The 18019-nt window shown below is 40.3% G+C and overlaps 2 protein-coding genes, 1 long non-coding RNA gene and 3 other non-coding genes across 6 annotated transcripts; 4 read left to right on the top strand and 2 right to left on the bottom strand.

Annotated features, from left to right (window-relative positions):
• The first annotated feature begins 532 nt into the window (after window positions 1–532).
• LOC131892210 (uncharacterized) lies at window positions 533–10456 on the top strand. The gene is made up of 3 exons (XM_059241995.1): window positions 533–808; window positions 1791–2100; window positions 10430–10456. The coding sequence occupies exons 1-3, from the start codon at window positions 552–554 to the stop codon at window positions 10454–10456; spliced, it is 594 nt and encodes a 197-aa protein (XP_059097978.1). The 5' UTR covers window positions 533–551.
• Window positions 3712–3783, top strand: Trnah-gug (transfer RNA histidin (anticodon GUG)). Its single transcript has one exon. It is a non-coding gene; the product is annotated as a tRNA-His (tRNA).
• Window positions 5623–8905, bottom strand: LOC131891773 (lactoperoxidase-like). The gene is made up of 4 exons (XM_059241435.1): window positions 8714–8905; window positions 7250–7993; window positions 6997–7191; window positions 5623–6937 (listed from the first exon to the last, which is right to left on the bottom strand). The coding sequence occupies exons 1-4, from the start codon at window positions 8884–8886 to the stop codon at window positions 5776–5778; spliced, it is 2274 nt and encodes a 757-aa protein (XP_059097418.1). The 5' UTR covers window positions 8887–8905; the 3' UTR covers window positions 5623–5775.
• Window positions 10457–13176: 2720 nt separating the features above from the next.
• On the top strand, window positions 13177–13248 carry Trnac-gca (transfer RNA cysteine (anticodon GCA)). Its single transcript has one exon. It is a non-coding gene; the product is annotated as a tRNA-Cys (tRNA).
• An 821-nt stretch (window positions 13249–14069) lies between these two features.
• Trnap-ugg (transfer RNA proline (anticodon UGG)) lies at window positions 14070–14141 on the top strand. The gene has a single exon. It is a non-coding gene; the product is annotated as a tRNA-Pro (tRNA).
• Window positions 14142–15356: 1215 nt separating this feature from the next.
• LOC131891537 (uncharacterized) lies at window positions 15357–17858 on the bottom strand. The gene is made up of 2 exons (XR_009374415.1): window positions 16823–17858; window positions 15357–15606 (listed from the first exon to the last, which is right to left on the bottom strand). It is a non-coding gene; the product is annotated as an uncharacterized LOC131891537 (long non-coding RNA).
• Window positions 17859–18019: the final 161 nt, after the last annotated feature.

Below are 18019 nucleotides of genomic sequence, written 5' to 3'. Positions count from 1 at the left end.
TAGAAAGTCTGACATGCTTTTCAATGGGAGGAAATCCAACTTCATGTTGTTCTTTTTTTTTATTGATGCGAATTAAAATGTAGTTATTATGACGGGATAAATCTAATGTTATTGTTATAAAATAATTAATAGTGGAAGCTACAAATTTATGTCTCCTCCAACATGAGGGATGGAATGGACCGAAAAGACTTTAATACACAGCTGGACAAGTCAAGTCATTTAGTTAAATGTGAATGCTCTGAGCGCTTTTTCAAACGGTTATCACAGTTTGCTTTTCAGCCAGATATATATGCATATGTAGACAAAATCCAAAACTTCTCACTGTGTGGCTAATTCCAGGATTTAGGTAAATGATATTCATTCTTTTGACTGACCCTTCAAAATCAATCAGCATATCGTGATTTTCCCAGACGATTTCCAAATCAACGGGAATGGTCTGAAACAAATCACAGTGACATGGCATCTTGGCCATAAATATTCCAGTCATTCCCCAATTGGCTGTCATTCCCACTTTGTTCGAAGGTTCAGGAGGTCAGCGAGGAATCGTCATCATGTGTTCGCATTTAGGTCAACAGAGTTTGGTCGTGATCTTGTTAGGTTTTCAAGTGTTGATAGATCTGAGCTTTGGGCTCGAGCATGGGACCCTGAGCGACCCCAATCGACCTTTGTCGAGACACAGACGGTTCCTTATTCCCGCCGATTCGGGATGGACATTCAAGACAGCGTTTTCCTTGGTCATCCCCATCAAAGACGTGGGTTCGAGCCTTACCCTTTCCATTCCCTTCACATTTAGTTTTGATACTGGAGAGTAAGTTGACTCATTTGCCTTTGCGGTATCAATCAGAAGTTGGGTTTAATTTGACAATCATGCTTCTAGTTGTACAAGCTCAAAATAGCTTGCCTTTCTCCCGAGAGCAACCTCTAATAACACTTGCCTGAAATCAAATTTAAAAAAAAACTGTGCAGACACTCTCAAAAATAAGACATCCATAGAGAACAACTTTACTGTAGGAGACATGTAGATGTATTGTCAAAAAAATACATGACATGTCTTAAAATAAACTTTCAAGTACGAGAGTTCAAGTTTTTGCCTTCTGCTTGTTTTGCTTTTACTTTGGGTTTTTAGGAAAATTGTCTTGCATTTTTTTGTAGCTAAGATTTTATTGATTTTGCAACCGATACAAAGAATGTCATGGCTGATTGATCTAAAACGAACTACAACGTGAAATGGGCAAATACAATCAAAGAACACTTGACGGTCTCCCAACGAATGGGAATTAGCCGATATATGAGGCCCCTGAACATAGGGGTTGGTCAAGGATTTTGGACAAATACTTATCTAAATGAATTTTAATTGATAAGGCAGGAAGGGTCAGATGTGTCAAGGACTCGCCTGAAGTCCGACGGCAAGAGGATACATAGTCTGAAATATTTTACTGAATATTTCACTTAAACAGTATTTTTGCTAAAATATTTAAACAATTTGTGTCTTCTCAACTCGAAAAACAACAGGAATAAAATGCCAGATTTTTCTTGTTTTCTAACGCTTTAACTTAGTTATAGAGAATGTTTTGGAATATACTTGGTTTATCAAAGTACTCTTGCATGGACTTGCTAAACGAGACAAACCAAGTTTTGTGCGTTTTCTTGTGTCCTAAAATGCCCAAAAATATCAACTGTTGAACTACAAGTGAAGTTATCTGTGAAAAAAGCCAAACCAGTTATTAAAACATGGTTTTGAAATAATCAATAAATATGACATGTCCTCATCTACTCATTTCCACTTTCAGGGTGAGTGGTCGGAGTTTCCGGGATTCGCAAACTGAGCGTATCCACGCCATTCATCTGATGGAAAAGTACCTCTCCCAGGTAGGCGGGATTGATGGGCGTGGGTGCGTGCTGAGGACTCTTTGCGAGATGAGCCAAGAACAGAGACATGCCGATGGTCTCTTGGGAGACGCCATGAACCTTTTGCTGACGCCCATTCACATGCTCAAGTCGCTCTCGAACACGGATGCTTACATTCGAGCTCAACAGGACGGCCATTGGAACCAGGATTGTGTCAAATACCACAAACAGTGTCCAGTATCGTTATTTGAGGTAAAAAATTGAGCGAAAGTTTTGATAAGAAATAAGTTCAATTTATCCGGAATGGCAGAATAAGGTCCACAGAGCTGAGAATATGGACGAAGATCAACAAAAAGCACCAACGGGATTAAAATCAAAAAACATAAAAAAGTACAGGAACAGCAAGATCAATTGTCTAAAACAGAAATTAGATTCGTGGTATAGATTGTAACAAGTGACATAGTTAATGAACTATTTTTAACATCTATTGTTTTAAGCCTTCAAAATGGTGCGACTTTACACGTTAATGATGAATAATTCAGCAGCGTGTACATAATACAGTGGGTTCGAGCTAATATTTCATCAGGTCTTTTCTACCATAACATGGAATCTGAAAAACTATCTGTAATTGAATTAGAAAAGCCTTGTAACATATGAAAAATAATATGTTTTTGAACAATGGAGTTTTTAAGCCACTCATAACAGTCAAGAATCGCTAATGAACAATTATCAAAAAGATTCGTACGTTTAAACGAATACAAAGGTGAAAACACATAGATTGGTCTTGGTTTTAAATGGAGCTAGATTGATCTTGGGTCTTGGGGTCCGTTTCCAGATTTTTTAGCCATTGGTCTTATTTAGAGGGCCTCTAGTCTTATTGATTTGATTGCAATGCTACTGTCCCTTAGATGATTCGGTTCGTAATAATTCAGTTGTTCTATTTCAGTTTGTGGACACCCATCATTACGAGGATGTGGGGAATCATTACTACAACGAAACATTTCCATACATTGATGACCATTCCAACTACATTCGTTAATCTCTGTTTGTATGATTAGTAAGCATCATCTCTTTAGTTACCGTAGATGTTAGTTTTCCAATTTAGCGATCATGAACCAATTACATTTATATTTACGTGTACTCATCGTGGCTTCACAATAAACTTCATTCAGGATTTCCGACGTATCTATTCTTGACTTCAATCGACTTGATGGTAAAAGTGGCAAAATCTGCTGTCCTTTGAGCTCAAATGGTGTGGGGATAACCCATTACCATAGCCTCATTATATTCAAAACACAATACCAATGGTTGTTATTCTATAGTGGGGTTAGGCCAACACATCGTCAGCATAGCACAGCATAGGCTGGGAATCATAAGTAACGGGTTCGATTCACTGGCATATCGAATTCTACAGTATTTTTGGTAACTTCGGTTCGCATGTACGAATGTATCGAAGATACGTAATCTAAAATTGAGTGCCCTAAGGCACAAGTCCCGGCAGTTGTTTACAAAATCGTGCAAATGATAAATCGAATTGTGTGAAGAAGGAAAAAAGAATGCCAGTCAGTTGTTTGGGTAGTTGTTGAAATCAAAATGCTCACAATCGTACATCAACGGACAGGGGCTTGTAGATCCCACTCATTTTAAAATATTGAAAAAGAGAGGATCTTTTTTTGGTCAATTTCAAGTGCATATCATACACTAGATTGCCGATTTGACCGAAGATTTCATCAAAATTTTTAGAAGTTGATGCCCTTCTTGGCTTTGTTTCACCTTGAATGTGAAATGTCAGATGCGACAATCCACGCTGTTACAAGGTTTATAGTTAAAATAATCGATCACCTCTTACAGCAGATGCAAAAAGCCGTGATCGTCTAGTGGTTAGGACCCTGCGTTGTGGCCGCAGTAACCCAGGTTCGAATCCTGGTCACGGCAGTGAAAAGTTACTGTCAGGGCATGCATCTCTTTTTCGTGTTTCTTCCGTGTATTATTATTACGCTTTGTGTGTTCAGGGCCACCCTTATTGAATTGATGCGCCCTGTAACAAGCATATATCTCGACTTCCCGATGAAATGTATCATGTTTGATTGATGTGGAAACACTAATCGTCGTCATGGCCTCCTTCATTTGGGTGAGAACTTCTACCTACTTTCAGTGCAACTTGATTTCCCTTTGACAGTAAACTGCAGTTGTTTTTTTCAACCGCCTAGGTTATTTATTTACTTTTCAACTTAGTGGGGGGAGCTCCAACTTTGGAAAACGATGCAGAAGTGAGTCTAGTACCCATCAAAAACAATTCGGTTCACGTGGAGATCCGGGATGCTGAATATCCACCAATGATGAGGAACTACCAACAACTGCAACATTGTTGAAATATGATGAAAAAATGTTATTATTGGCTTGTCAAATTCTAGCTTTCTCGATAACTTTGTAATAGGTGCTTTTTTGTGTACCCAGTTTGTTCGGTGTCGTACATTCGCCGATCAGTCTTCACAAATAGAAGGAAATTATCCATAAATGTCCTGTTTTGACCTGGCACTGCAGAAATATGGCCCAAATTGATAAAAAAGATCATTATTGCAAGTGTTTTTTTTTCGACAAATATTCCCTCAAGTTGTAACGACGATTTGGCAAATTTTGGACCCTGAATAAATAAGACTAAAAAGACCGCGGAACTGACGTCAGCAAGGAACCCTATCAAGAATGCGTCTATCTTGGCCAAACATTACGTGGTCATGGAAGTTACAGGGTGGAAAGAAATTAAGAACCGCTCTTTGTCGCTTCTGAAATTCCTACCCCCTAACTCAAAGAATGATTTGAGCAGATTGAATCTCCAGTTTTCATTAAAAAGGATTATTGGAAAACCTAACACCATACCACGCATGATCCGATTTTACTCCAAAGGAGATTGGTTACCTTCTGATGTTTAGCCACCTAAAGATTGAGTCTTGAAAATCCAGATTTTGGCCATCGGTCGGGTCTGTTCTAAAAGGATTCATGGTATTTGCATGAGGGTCTCCACTTTCCAATGGTTTGAGTATGAACACTGAAAGGCTCACCAACGATCCTTTGTCTTTGCCGGCCTTCAGGATGCCCTTAGCCTTGGTTCTGACCTTCAGACTGCGCTCACTTGAATTTTCAGACATTGTTTTGACTTGACTTTATCAGAGGGTTACCCATCGCCTCCAGGATATCGATAGACCATTTGAAATATGTCATTAAGTTCTTAACAATTCCTCTTGATGAATGCTTGTGGTTTAATGTCAAAAAACATCTTCGAGTAGGGAGAAATGTTGTGAAAAACAGCCATGGAGGCCCTTAAATTCTTTACACTCTGTAGAAACAGCAACGTTGAATGATATTCTTGCGAGAACATATGGTAACGTGAAATAAAGCTTGTTCATGGAAAACATTGAACGTTTTTCATGATAACCTTGAAAATTGTTATAAGTGTTGCGTTTGATGCAAACGACCCTGTATTTTAAACTTTTACAAAAACAGAACCAATGTCCAAAATGAAGTAGCAAGTTTTATATGTTTGTTTGGAAAGTAAATGATTTTTCAATGCTTTTGAATCACATCGCTGGTTCTTTGTCACGGAAACAGCCCAAAAATAGGCTGAACACCTTTAAAAGTCGTTAAGATTGGAATTCAAATTGGGCAATGAGCTCTTGTTGTTATGGTGAAGATGAACATAAGGTCCTTTCCATTCAACATACTCCTTGCAGACAAGAAACTTATATGGTATTCTTTTTTCACAAAGTACTTCATTGCTCTCTTTTCATGCTTTATTCACACATAAACATGTAATAGATTCAATTTTGCAATGATAGTTAGTTAAGATTAGCTCCTCGACGACATAGTTTCCCAAATTGTCATTTTCGGGGGCGGATGGTCATCAGTGTTTTCATTTGTTGGTCTGATAATTCAGTGTACAAATGGAGCCAGGTCCAATTGAAACGCATCTCTACATTTTAGAGCGGGAGAATTCCGTTTCAGGGCCATTTTAGGTAAGACTTCAATATCCGTATTGTCGCAAATGACATCAGCCAAGTGTCTCTTGCGGAGGATGTCCTTTTCAGTTTGGCTGAATGGGAAGGGATTGGCCGTATTGGTAAAGAAGAAGCGGTCCCCAAACTTCAATCGTTGGAACTGATTTGATATTATGCAGCTGAAGGTCCTGCCCAGAATGCCATCGGCAAATGCCCTTTCAGCCATGCCTCCAGCAAAGAGATCAATATCGCTGGGATTGACATATATGTTTTTGAGTTGCTCCCAATTCTCTTGCGATATCTCGGCCGGTGGGTTGTCCCATGAGCAAGCACTGGGCATGTTGCAGAATTCGCGCCAATCGTTATAACCAGGTATTCCATGATCCCTGCCACGCTGAATGTTTCTGGCGATCAGATCCTGTCCAATTCCGCCGTTGTTGTTTTGAAAGAGAAAGTTGGTGACGTCATCCGCCACAAAACGGTCAAATGCTTGAGCGTCTTGGTTCAACAAGCCATTCAAAAGCCGCTCCATGCCCAATCCATTGTCTTTATGGTATTGTGTGAGATCGAAGAACGTATCTTTGACCATGAGGGTGTCCACTTCAGTAGGAGGATTGGCCAGGGAGTAGACGGCAATGAGGCCTTCAATCATGCTGTGGCCGAATCGGAATGCACCTGTTGAGAAACCATTTGCCACGGTGGCATCCACAGTCTGATCATAAGCTGCATTGCCATCTGTTCCAAGATCGTGGTCGTGAACCACGGATTCGCCAAGCATGGCACTGAGGAACTCTCCAAAGACGATGTTTTGCCATTCGCCGATGACAATGCGTCGTGTTTTTTGGAACAAGGTCTCGTCATCCCAATCGGGCCGCAAGGCCTTCATTCCTCGGGCGATGCGGTTGTGCTCTCTCAAAAGAACGGTGTGCATTCCCGCCAAAGCACCCATTTCGGTTGCCCGACTGTCCCCGGCTAAGAATTGAACCTCTCCATCAAATTGGAGCTCGGGGAGTAGCTCTTTCCCAGTTGCAGTCTTGGTGACTTTCATCAAACCATCACAATCGTCTCTTAGAAGAGAGGCCAATTCCGTGGAGGATCTGCAAAAAAGGTTTATCAATTGATTGTGGTTTAGCTTGATTTCAAGGGAGACGCCTACCCATAAACAGTGGATGCGTCCAGGAAGGCTGTTATGGCGTTCATTTGTTCCCGTGGACCTGTGTGGACTGCTTCGCAGAAAGCAGTGGATCTCGTGAATTCTAAACACGTAACCTCGCCGTTTGTCGTGGGACCTTGAAAGTTGCCGGTCTCGCTGCTGCCACTCCTCATCTTGGTGGCATTTTGGACAAGGTTTCTAGTGACAAGGGAAAAATGTACTTGGATCATTCTCAAATGCGGGGCACTTAGATTACCTCCAAGCTTCCTCAGCCATCAGGGATTGGTCCATTCGTTCCATCGGGAAACGTGGACTTCTGGCAGACGGAAGATCGTCGCGATTGACAGCAACTCCAAAAAATGTGTCTGTGGAGGGTACAAAAATGGGAAAGCATTCATCGTCGGTGAAATGCTCACAACACCTTTCAGCCTCAATCTCGGGCGATATCGAGATGTCGTGATCAACAAATTGGGCAAGTTGCGTGAACATGTGAGTAAGCTGATTGGTTGGCTTGTCCGCATCTGGATGAAAATTGGTGCTGACGAATCTTGGGTTGGGAAGAACGGCTGCAGGATTGGAGGCGCAGTCTCCGGATTGAAAAGGGAAGTTCAAATCAAAGTTATTGGCCAGGGATGAGAAACGAGTGCCTCGGGGCTGTCCTTTTAGATCTGCGTAGGCCGGAGGAAGCAAGCGCTTGAGCTTGGTACTAGCAGCACCAAAGGTTGGATGCTCCAAGTTGTTGCAGATGCCGGTGACGGTTCGGTAATGGGCATTGGGATCACATTCCATGTTCTCTGCCTCGTCCGAGCAAGCAAAATTGGCCATAGGTAGATGAGGACACGATTCGGCCATGCCACCGGGAACGCCACCAAGGTTGTACATATCATGCATTGTGCCTTCAATCTGGGCGATCAGCATCTCTTCAGGGTAGAACTTGTGGGTATCAATGATGTCGGCACTGCGCTTCACCAAACGATTCCAGCCATCCATTGCCTTAGATCTGGTAAAATGTAATGAAAACATGATTGCTCTTTTTACGGACTCTCATACCCCTACTGACAATGAGATCCCCAAGAGTTCAAGATGAAACAAATAGATATTTCGACTTTCAATTCATATAGTGTCTGATCCACCAACGAATGAGAATTGGCGGATCGGGCCAGCCTTTCAATCCGTTCCATATACCACGCTTAGGTCTATTCTTTACAATATGCTTTACATCAAATTTCATCTCATTGAAGTAAACATGCTCTCAGCAGAAAGTAAAAGTAGCCTCCAAAGTTTTCGATGAATTCTTTTTTCTCAGTTTGATTTGCTTCACTAATATTCGCTTCAATTTGTTGGTCTAGGTCATAACGTCTGATAAGTCAGACGTGGACATGACTTTGACCAGGATTCCATATCTGCCCCACAAATATTTGCCAACTCTAATTCTTTGGTGGCTCAGGTATCATACAATATAAAATCAAAAAAAGCATTTTAAATCTTTTATCGTGAACTGATAACGATTGTATTGCCAATGGTGCTAGTTTCGGACACGAAAACAGAAATTAAAAGAAGATCAATCTTGAAACGAAAGTATCTTAAGTGGAATGTCCCCAATGTCAAAGTCCAACGCATTCCATACATTTTCAATTGTTAAGAAATCAAAACGAGTCGATGGCTGGAAACTAAATCTATAGTATTTGATACCTCATGCGGCTTATAGTAAGTTGCTTACTCTCGTGTCCACTTTTTTCCCTTGCGATTGGCAGGTTTGGGCAGAGATTTCATAAACCGTCTCTCTGCTGCAAGTTCCTCATCGGCCTTAAGGATAGCTTCACGGATACTCATTCCCAAAGTAAGGCCAATGAGAGCAAAGCCCAAGACAAGGCTCAACTTGTTCCAAACCATGATTTTGGATCAACTTGATTCGAAAAGCAAGGTTTCGGTTCCTTTTATAATACCGAATCATATGACGGAGTATCTTGCACCAATGATTAGGGGCCGGATTTGAAATATATGTTTAAGGCTGGATTCCGATATTCATTACTTTCCTACGTGATTGAGTCTACACAAGTTGTAATTTTGAGTCTCGAGCAGACCTTGCTTCACGTTTCATCGAGGATCCAACCAAAAGCTTTGGTCGTTGCTAAGTTCGATTTTTTTTTATATGCCAACATAATGGAACTCCTTCCATCGTATTTTCGCCCTTCTTTCCCTTCCTTTGGCTGAAAGCAAATAATTATAGCTAACCTGGATTCTCAAGGGCTTGAAGGTGTTTGTAAAACCCACCTATAGCCTTTAGGGTCTCTAGAACTGACCCTAAGATCTGGATTGGTACAAAATTCATGAATATCCAGCATATTCAGTATATGAAGAAGGTTAGTTTCAGACACCTTTCCCACCTCTTTCGATTTTAAGTAGTCCCTTTGATTTGAAGTTGGTTTTAAATAGTACGCTTAGAGTAAAGGTATTTTTTTGAGTAATTATTTCTTTTGCAAAAATCCAATGAGCTTCGAATTGCCTGGAAAAGTCGATAATTGGCAATTCCCCTTTTTGCATAAATTAAACCTTAATAACGATCTAAACTTCAAATCTGGACCCTAGATCTAACCGTTTTGTTGTAGTTGATGAATTCACGGAATTGATTTCCAGACGACAATGAAAATGTCGGTTTTTTTCTGGATTGGACCCCTTTCAATAGGGTAAACTCTATCAAGATTGACTCACCAATACGTAACGTAAATCCACAAAATGGAATACAAAACAAACATTTGATTCAAAGGGCATACACACGTTTCAAGCAAATGTCCTTTAATACATCTCATAACTTGACAGACTTTACATACTTCCTTTTAATGAACATTTTAGTTTGGAGACTCGAACGTATAGCAAAGAACAAAAAGATTTCCAAATTGGGAAGCCATTCACACTTTTTTCAAGTTTAAAGCCTCTTGACTTTCAAAAATAACATTAAATAAAGTATGATGACATGTCTGTACAATTGTTTACCAGTATTCACCAACTTAGACCTGCAAAATTGCAATCACTTGATTGTGGCTCTGCGGCATGATATTAATTATTTACCGCACACAGACAAATGTCTTGAATGGCTTCAAGGCACAGATATATTTACACAATCACTCGAAAGTGAATCTGATCAGTAATCGAGTTTGAATTTGCTGATCGATGATACCCGGGTATTGAAGGTTGGTCTGGAAAGGTTTGAAGGAAGTTATCCAGGTCCTCTTTGAATTTGGGGAGAGGATTTTTTTCAATAATGATGACTCGAAGGGCAGTGTGTTCTACAGAGTCTTGGGCCTCTCTCAAGAAATGAGTGGCGCATGATTGATTTAGCAGCCGCATTCTTGTTGTAGTTCCAATAAGGTTGGATACATGTAAAACGTTCATTGTCTCGTTGGACGAAATTAATGTCCGTTCATGTATGGGACAGCTCATGGATACATATAAAAGTATGTAATATGGCATACCGTTCGTTTCTCCTTTGTACACTGTACAGGCGTAGATGCTGAAGTCGATCCCATTGGGAAAGTTTAGACCTTCCTGTGATCTGTTGAGTGAAGCGCCGGAGTATAATCCTCTCCATTTTGATCAATTCGCCAACAAGATTTGGGCTCCAAATCAATGAGGCATAGTCCACATGGGGTTGTATGATGGATTTGTAGATGGTAACCATAGCTAACCTATCCCTGGTCTTGAAGGTATGAAAGGCCCAGCCTGTCATCTGATCAGCTTTAGTTACCTTCTCGCTGAAGTGAAAATTGAATTTTCCATCATCCTGAAGAGTAACACCAAGATCAGAGATGTGAGAGAAAACTTCAATCACATCTCCCTCATTATCTAAGTAATGTGGAGGGAAAGCCGATAAGACATATGACATGATCTGGAATTTGGATCCATGTAGTTTCATGTTGCTCTCGTCGACCCATTTGAATAAATTATTAAGGTCCTCTTGGAGAAGGGAGCAATCTTGGCCATTTCTACCAACGATAAGCTTGGTGTCGTCAGCATAAGACAATATCATGCAATCCTTCACCTGGCCAGCTAAAGGTGAGATGTATAGGATAAAAAGCATTGGCCCGAGTATCGTGCCCTGAGGAATGCCTGAAACGATCTTAAATGGGTCGCTGTAGATATGGCCCACTTTGATCCTCTATTTCCTATTCGTAAGGAACGATTTGATCCGTCTTAAGAGACTCTTGGGGATGTTGAGGTTATCGATCCTTTGCAAAAGTAAGCAAGCCATGGTCCACCTTATCGAAGGCCTTGGCAAAGGCCTGGTAAATGACGTCTACTATATCATGGCTTGGCATTACTGCTCGCACATGTTCCAAGTGCTCGATGAGTTGGGTAGTTGTACTCATTTTAGACAGGAGACCGTGTTGATGACTTGGGATTTGACCACTTTGGACTAGATGGTCCAATAGAAACTCTTTAACGACTTTTTCATACACTTTGGCCAGATTTGATGTCAATGAGATGGGACGGTGACTCTTTGGGAGGGAGTGATCCCCACCCTTGAAGATTGGAGTGATGTGGCCCATTTTAGCGAGTCGGGGAAAACGCCAAGGTTGATGGACTTCTTGATTTGAGTGGTCAGAACTCGAATTCATTCAGGTGCGCATTCCTTGAGAAAGGCAGCGGTTATACCATCAGGTCCGGCTGAGCTGGATCGGTTTAGAGAACCTATTGCCCTGAGAACATTTTCCTCTGTGATGTGAAGGGGAGGATCATCCAAGGGTTGGGACAACAGATCGATAAGCGGTACAGCGCTTTTATAGTTTTAAGATGAAATCATATGATAATGCATGATGCTAGTACGGTATATGGCATTTTTGTTGTTGTTCCCACTTATCTATCGTAAACTATGCATGACAACCAGAGTTTGCTCCATGGAAAAAATGGTTCCAAGCTCTCGGAAATAGGGTTGTTTGGGACTTTTGAAATCGTGAGAGTCGGATGAAGGGAAAATCGAACACAACCCGATATCCTCATATTTTAGTGAGTGCTTACTTGCGCAATACACAATAGAACGTAAACGCTACTTGTTAAATCAAGCCCAAATCGTCGATTTATTTTTTTTAATTTTTTTTTTTCAAAATTATGTTTCTTTTCTTCAACAATTCGCCTTGGCCGTACAGCAGTTTTTTCAAAATTATGTTTCTTTTCTTCAACAATTGGGCCATTGCTTTTGTCATTTCAATTCGTCTGACTACTTTTTTAGCAGAGAGATTAGACCTGGCAGACTGGCACACTACGACTCCTTAAAGAATATTCAAGTCCGTGCTCTAATTTGCTTGTTTGCTTTTAACTAGTGTACCGTATTGTAAAAAACATATTGCTGTTTTGAAGGAAACGAGTAATTCGCCAGAAAAAAATAATTAAAAAAAACGGAAGCCAAGTTTTTAACGAAAATTCCTGATCAACCTTATATTCAAGGGTTAGCCAGGTCAGCCAACACTAATTCGTTGGTCGATCAAATAATATATATATATAAATAAATAAATGAATACATTTCTCGTCTTGAACTGCTGGGATTCCAATCCCAGCAGCGCTAAGAAAGTCCAAAAAAAACTTTCATAGATTATGACCCATTTGTGGAAAAGGGAAATCTATAACTTAGCTGTCGTCAAGATTTTAAACCCTTAAACCTGATTACTTGTTAAGTCCGTTCTGAACTCATTCATTGAGTAGGCCGTTCATTTAAACCAGTTTTGAAATCAATGGCTTTACTCCAAGGGCTCTTTTGTTAACATTCTTTCAACTCCTTTCCCTGGATATATTGATCTGATCTTTTAGCTCAGTGGCCTGCTGCCTCTTCTTCCATGGTTCTTGAAATTGCTACGCATACGGAATATCTATTCTACCGTATCTTTGTAGTAAGACATGTTCTTCTATATATATTCCAGCCTTTGAAACGTGTGTCTTATGACATTCATTACACATAAGTTCTTCAGATCCTCAGACATTAAGATAATGATTCACTGAGAGGGCTTCTCAGTCCTCATGGATGGGATCGAAATGAAAATACATTCTGCCTGCTTATCTGCCTCCTTGGGCCAGAAGAGAAATCTTGCGTGCTTGTTTGCGTCGTCGAACACGATGCTGTCCATGTGTGGCAAGAGAGCAGGCCCAACTATTGAAATGTGTTCAAACTGAAGTGCCTTGGAAGCTATGTGAGGGGATATAGCTCAGTGGTAGAGCAATCGGCTGCAGTCCGATAGGTCCATGGTTCAACTCCGTGTGTCCCCTGCCTGAATGTTTTGGGGATACATTGCTTATGATGGAATCTACGAAGTCCAGTCCTTTGCATTTGGGTTGTTATTTTTATTGCTCCTTCTTAGAGTAATCTAAAATGTGAAATATCAACTCCGGAAAGTGATACTTTTGACTTGATGCTTGATGTTGATGTTTGACTTGATGTTGAGAAAGAATACACAAGAATATATCTATATTTAAGACAATAACACTTGACATTTGTAATTTTCATGAGGTTTTGGTGCTTGGTTCTAGCACTGAATATGAAATTATTCTCCAAATAAGGGGTTTGTCTCCGATTGTTGCAATCTGCAACTATTTTATTGCTTTCTGAGAACCTCTTTCGTTCGGTGAGAAGCTTAATTGAGCTTGAGGCTCAGTTGTTGCTCACTTTCCTTTGCTTTGACATTTTTCTCTCAGAAGGCCCTTGTCGTCCATTGTTGGCACGGATTTATTGGCGAATTTTGAGTTGTGATGCCACCAAGAGATCCAATGGCAGAAATGTTTACTTCAGCCCTTTTTTCATCAGTTGGTTATCCACAAATTATTCTTGTCATAAAAACTATTCCGGGAACATTCGGCAAGAGTGCTTTTTGGGGATGTTATTGATTTTGTTACGAATGCTCTAAAGCGCAGCTTGAATTGAAGCAAGCTGTCTTTTCAAGTCTTGCTTCATGAACATTCCCCAGAACACACTGAATTTGACGCACCAAAGCCAATGTGCAAAAGCAGGCCGGGTTGGAAAGAAAACGAAATCGTCTAAAAGTGCTATAAATTCAGGTTTATAAAGTTTGCGAATCAATCGTAGTAGCGGCGGCTTAGTGGTCTAGGAGTATGATTCCTGCTTTGGGTGCAGGAGGTCCCGGGTTCAAATCCCGGCTAAGCCCTCCATTTTGAGGCATCCTTGTATGATCCGGTTCCGTGTCGTGCATAATTGGAAGCGTAGGTCTCTGCTGGATGGATCATCCTGAATCGTGTTCAATGATAGTTGAGAATGGTATGCACTCGTAATAGCACAATGACGAGACGCCAGTTTTGACCAGATGGCAGAAAATGGTGGCAGAAAGTGGCTGAAATTCCCTCAAAGTGGATTTTTGCCAACGAGGATGTAACTTGGATGGGAAGTTATTAAAGACCATTTTTGACCACCGGGCCGAAAATGGTAGCAGAGATTGGCAGAAATTCCTGCAGTGTCTAATTTTGCCATTGCTGGATACGGCGTAGCCAATTGTGACTTTTTATTCCCTACATGTGCATCAAATCAAGGAAATTTGGGGTCTTGTTAGAGTGCAAGCTGTAAGAACGTCCTGTGGAAGGGAACGAAACAGAAGAGCACAGTCCCTGTAACCAGTAACGCCCTGTTGTGAGATAGTGCTCAAATAGAAAAGGTAACAGAGAAGGATATAACTTGGATGGGAATTTATTAAAAGCCATTTTTGACCACCTGGCAGAAAATGGTGGCAGAGAGTTTAAGTAGCTTGTAATTAGTGAGAAATATATGATAGCTTCAATCAGCTTTACTTTTTCCTTTCTCCCAAAAACCTTCAAGCTAAGGTAGCATTTTATTCACTGTGCTGCACTCCCATTTTACTCTCGGTCTCATTTGGGGTTAATAAGGTCTTATTTATTTTGCCACAACATTTGAACTTCTTATACACACCTCTTTTATCAGTTACGTAAAGTGCATAAAAAATTGCGAGGCCACATAGAAAATGAAGCATGTGCTGGTGGCAGATTCCTACTCCCCAATCATCACCCTGGATGAACATCTGACCAGAGATAAATTATTTAGCAGCCCTGGGGGGTCGTTAACAAAAAGAGCAACAAGGAGGGAAAACCGAGTCCTGTTTACCACCTGCGACCTTTACACGAATAAAAACCAAGTTAACGATTAATGAGTCAACCGGTGACGTTTAACGTTATTTGTCGGCATTCGTAGACCCGCCGACCCACTCATGCCGATTGAAATGACCGGGAGTCGGAAGGGATGAGGTAGGTATTCCAAAGGATTGCTGACGCAAAGGGTGGTCAGTACAAAGCAATATTTAAAAGATTCTAAAACTGATGCCTCCAGGTTGAAAAAACTTGACAGTGTCCAGCAATCAATTTTGATGATAATTATCTTCGGTATATGATACCCCCATCGCTTTATTTCTTCAGTCATGATTTTTCACAAATAAATGCATTCATTGATTACTCAAATGTAATGAAAAACTGCTTGTTCGAAAAATTTGAAGTGTAATGGCACGTTGAACAACTGAAATAAAAATCATGTTCCAAATCCTGGTAAAGCTCTTGACGGCGTTTGAATCGGTTAACTTTTCTTAGGCAGACACACATCCTTTCATCTCTCTGAAAAAATGATAATTATAGATTAAAAGCAATCCAGAGCAGTCATGTAAACGTAAAATTAAAAAAAAGCACACGATTCAATAACAACATTTGCTTAGTATGGCCATCCTTCTGTCGAAATGCCTCTCCTAGACTAATTTCGTCAAGCCTCCTGGCGGTATTTTCATTTTCCTGAGGATGGGTTGTACTAGAAATTTGAAATCGCCTATTTTATAGGCTTCCTACACTCCACGAAATATGGTTTACGTTCTGCTCTTCGGAGATGAGATATCCTCTACCAAACATAGGGCCGATTGGGCCGATTGGGCCGATTCCTTCTTATTGAATTATAATGAGTTTGAGTTAGTTGTTTTTGGCTCATTCTAACATAATCTTATTTATGATTAGCGACCCAGGTCACACAATGTCCGGAAATGAAATTGCGTTCATGGTATGACACGAGTAGTTCATTTAGCAATTTGCCGTGCCTTGTCCCAATTTCGTTTGGGTTTTCCTTGTTGAGAGCAACTTCTCAATTCTTTGCTTCGATAAATTGAGAGCACGCTATTGCCAATAAAAAAAGTCATAAATAAACTTGAAGATTAAAAACATGCAGTTTCACTCAAATGTAAAAGTGAGATGGTAGGGAAAAGAAAACTTGTTCTGATTGCCCACTATCAAAACATAGCAAGCATTAGAATAATATTAGGCTAATTCCCGGCCTGATTGTTGTTCTGATAGGTGCACAAGAAGAGTTCAATTAACTGGTTTTCTGGGTCACCTGTAGCGCCTTGTTCTCAGCACAGTGTGACCCCAAAGTTCTTTTATTCGCCCGTCTCTTCTGCGCCCGAATCTATACATTTTAGAAATATGAAATAGAAGAGAGGTATGGGCCACAGTTTTAAACTCGGCAAGATCCACAGAAAAGTGGATGAAATTTTTAAATTCCCCAGGTGTGGAAAAATGCGCAAATCTTTAAATGCATGGTAAGAATCCTCAATACTCTAAATAAAACTTATCACTCAAGCTGGTTTTTAGTTATCTGGTTTTGTAAGATTTTTTTCGCATTTACGAAACACATTTTGTACATTTTCAGCAAATTTGGAAGGACTTTGTCTTGGTATATTGGTCCAAAAATCCGTTTTTCTCTCGTTCCTCAATTCGGCTCCAAGTCACAAATAGAACTTGAAGGACATGGTTAAAACATGCAAAGCAAGTCATGTACTGTACTAATTACCTGAGTACACAAGTCAGATGGATCTTGGAACATTTTTCTCTTCAACACCAGATCCCTGGACCGATCATGTGCCAAACAATCGTCCGGATTAGACACGGGTCCGTACCAAAACATGTCATAACGCTTCCGGGATGCAGGTCGTTTGGCTTCAGTTTCAGATGGATTCAACACCAACAACATTAAAGTTGTGGCAAAGAATAGTGGACTCCACTTGACGAACATGGCTAAACTTGTTTGGTGGCGATTCCTATTATGACTGAGGAGGAGGATCCCCTGTACTTATGGAATTAAGAGGCTTCCGAGCGTACCATACATGGGTACACTTCTTTGAAGTTTTCGACAAATTCGACCGACAATGCACTTCTTTTTAACATTTAAAAAGAGAAACGGTGAAAAAATGAATCTAAGTTACAACTAAGAGTGTAATGACACCTTCCTATTTTGGTTGTGCTAATCATAGGAAACTCAAAGTAAAGCGAAATGGTGCACGTTTAACAACAAACTCAATCAAATCTCAAAAGAAAGTAGAAGGTAAAATGGAGTCCTGCTCTATGATAACAATGGTTCAACCTGCTTCAAATAGGGGCCAAATTATCCGTAAGGGGCGCCTCTGCGTAGGGCTGAGTAGGAATGAAATAACAAAATTGAAGCCATGCCACCTGACAAATAAGCAATAGTGTTTTATGAAAACTATTTGTGAAATGAGAACAAAAACAACGGTAACATAATGAAGTCAAATTTTGTTTGCAGTTATTAATCTTGTTTTCACGTTTGGCCTTAAAACTCAACCAACTCTTGATCCCAGACACTATGTAAGCCACTCAAATTTGACAGGGATCAAGCATTGAGCTTTGAGGCCAAACAGGAAAATAATATTGTCAATTTGGGATACCAGTTTTGTTTGTTCTCAATTCACACATAGTTTTCACTTGACGTTATTGCTTGTTAGACATGTGACATTGATTCAATTCTTGTATGTCAGCTGTGCTTTGCTCCTCATAGTGGCGACCCTTACGGAGAATCTGGACCCTATTTGAAACCCTTTGATTCATTGAAATTACTCAAATATTTGCAAATGTTCCGTGAGATGACATACCATAAAGGCATTTGAAGAGCAATGCCACATAGTTGGCCTCAATATTATTTACTCTTAAGTTGACACGGAGCTTAATAAATCTTTGTTGCACGACAAAAATG

The sequence above is a fragment of the Tigriopus californicus genome, chromosome 12, assembly GCF_007210705.1.
Source record: "Tigriopus californicus strain San Diego chromosome 12, Tcal_SD_v2.1, whole genome shotgun sequence".
In the NCBI taxonomy this organism is placed as follows: Eukaryota; Metazoa; Arthropoda; class Copepoda; order Harpacticoida; family Harpacticidae; genus Tigriopus; species Tigriopus californicus.
The sequence above is the reverse complement of the archived record's forward strand: the minus strand, read 5'-3'. Positions and strand labels throughout refer to the sequence as shown.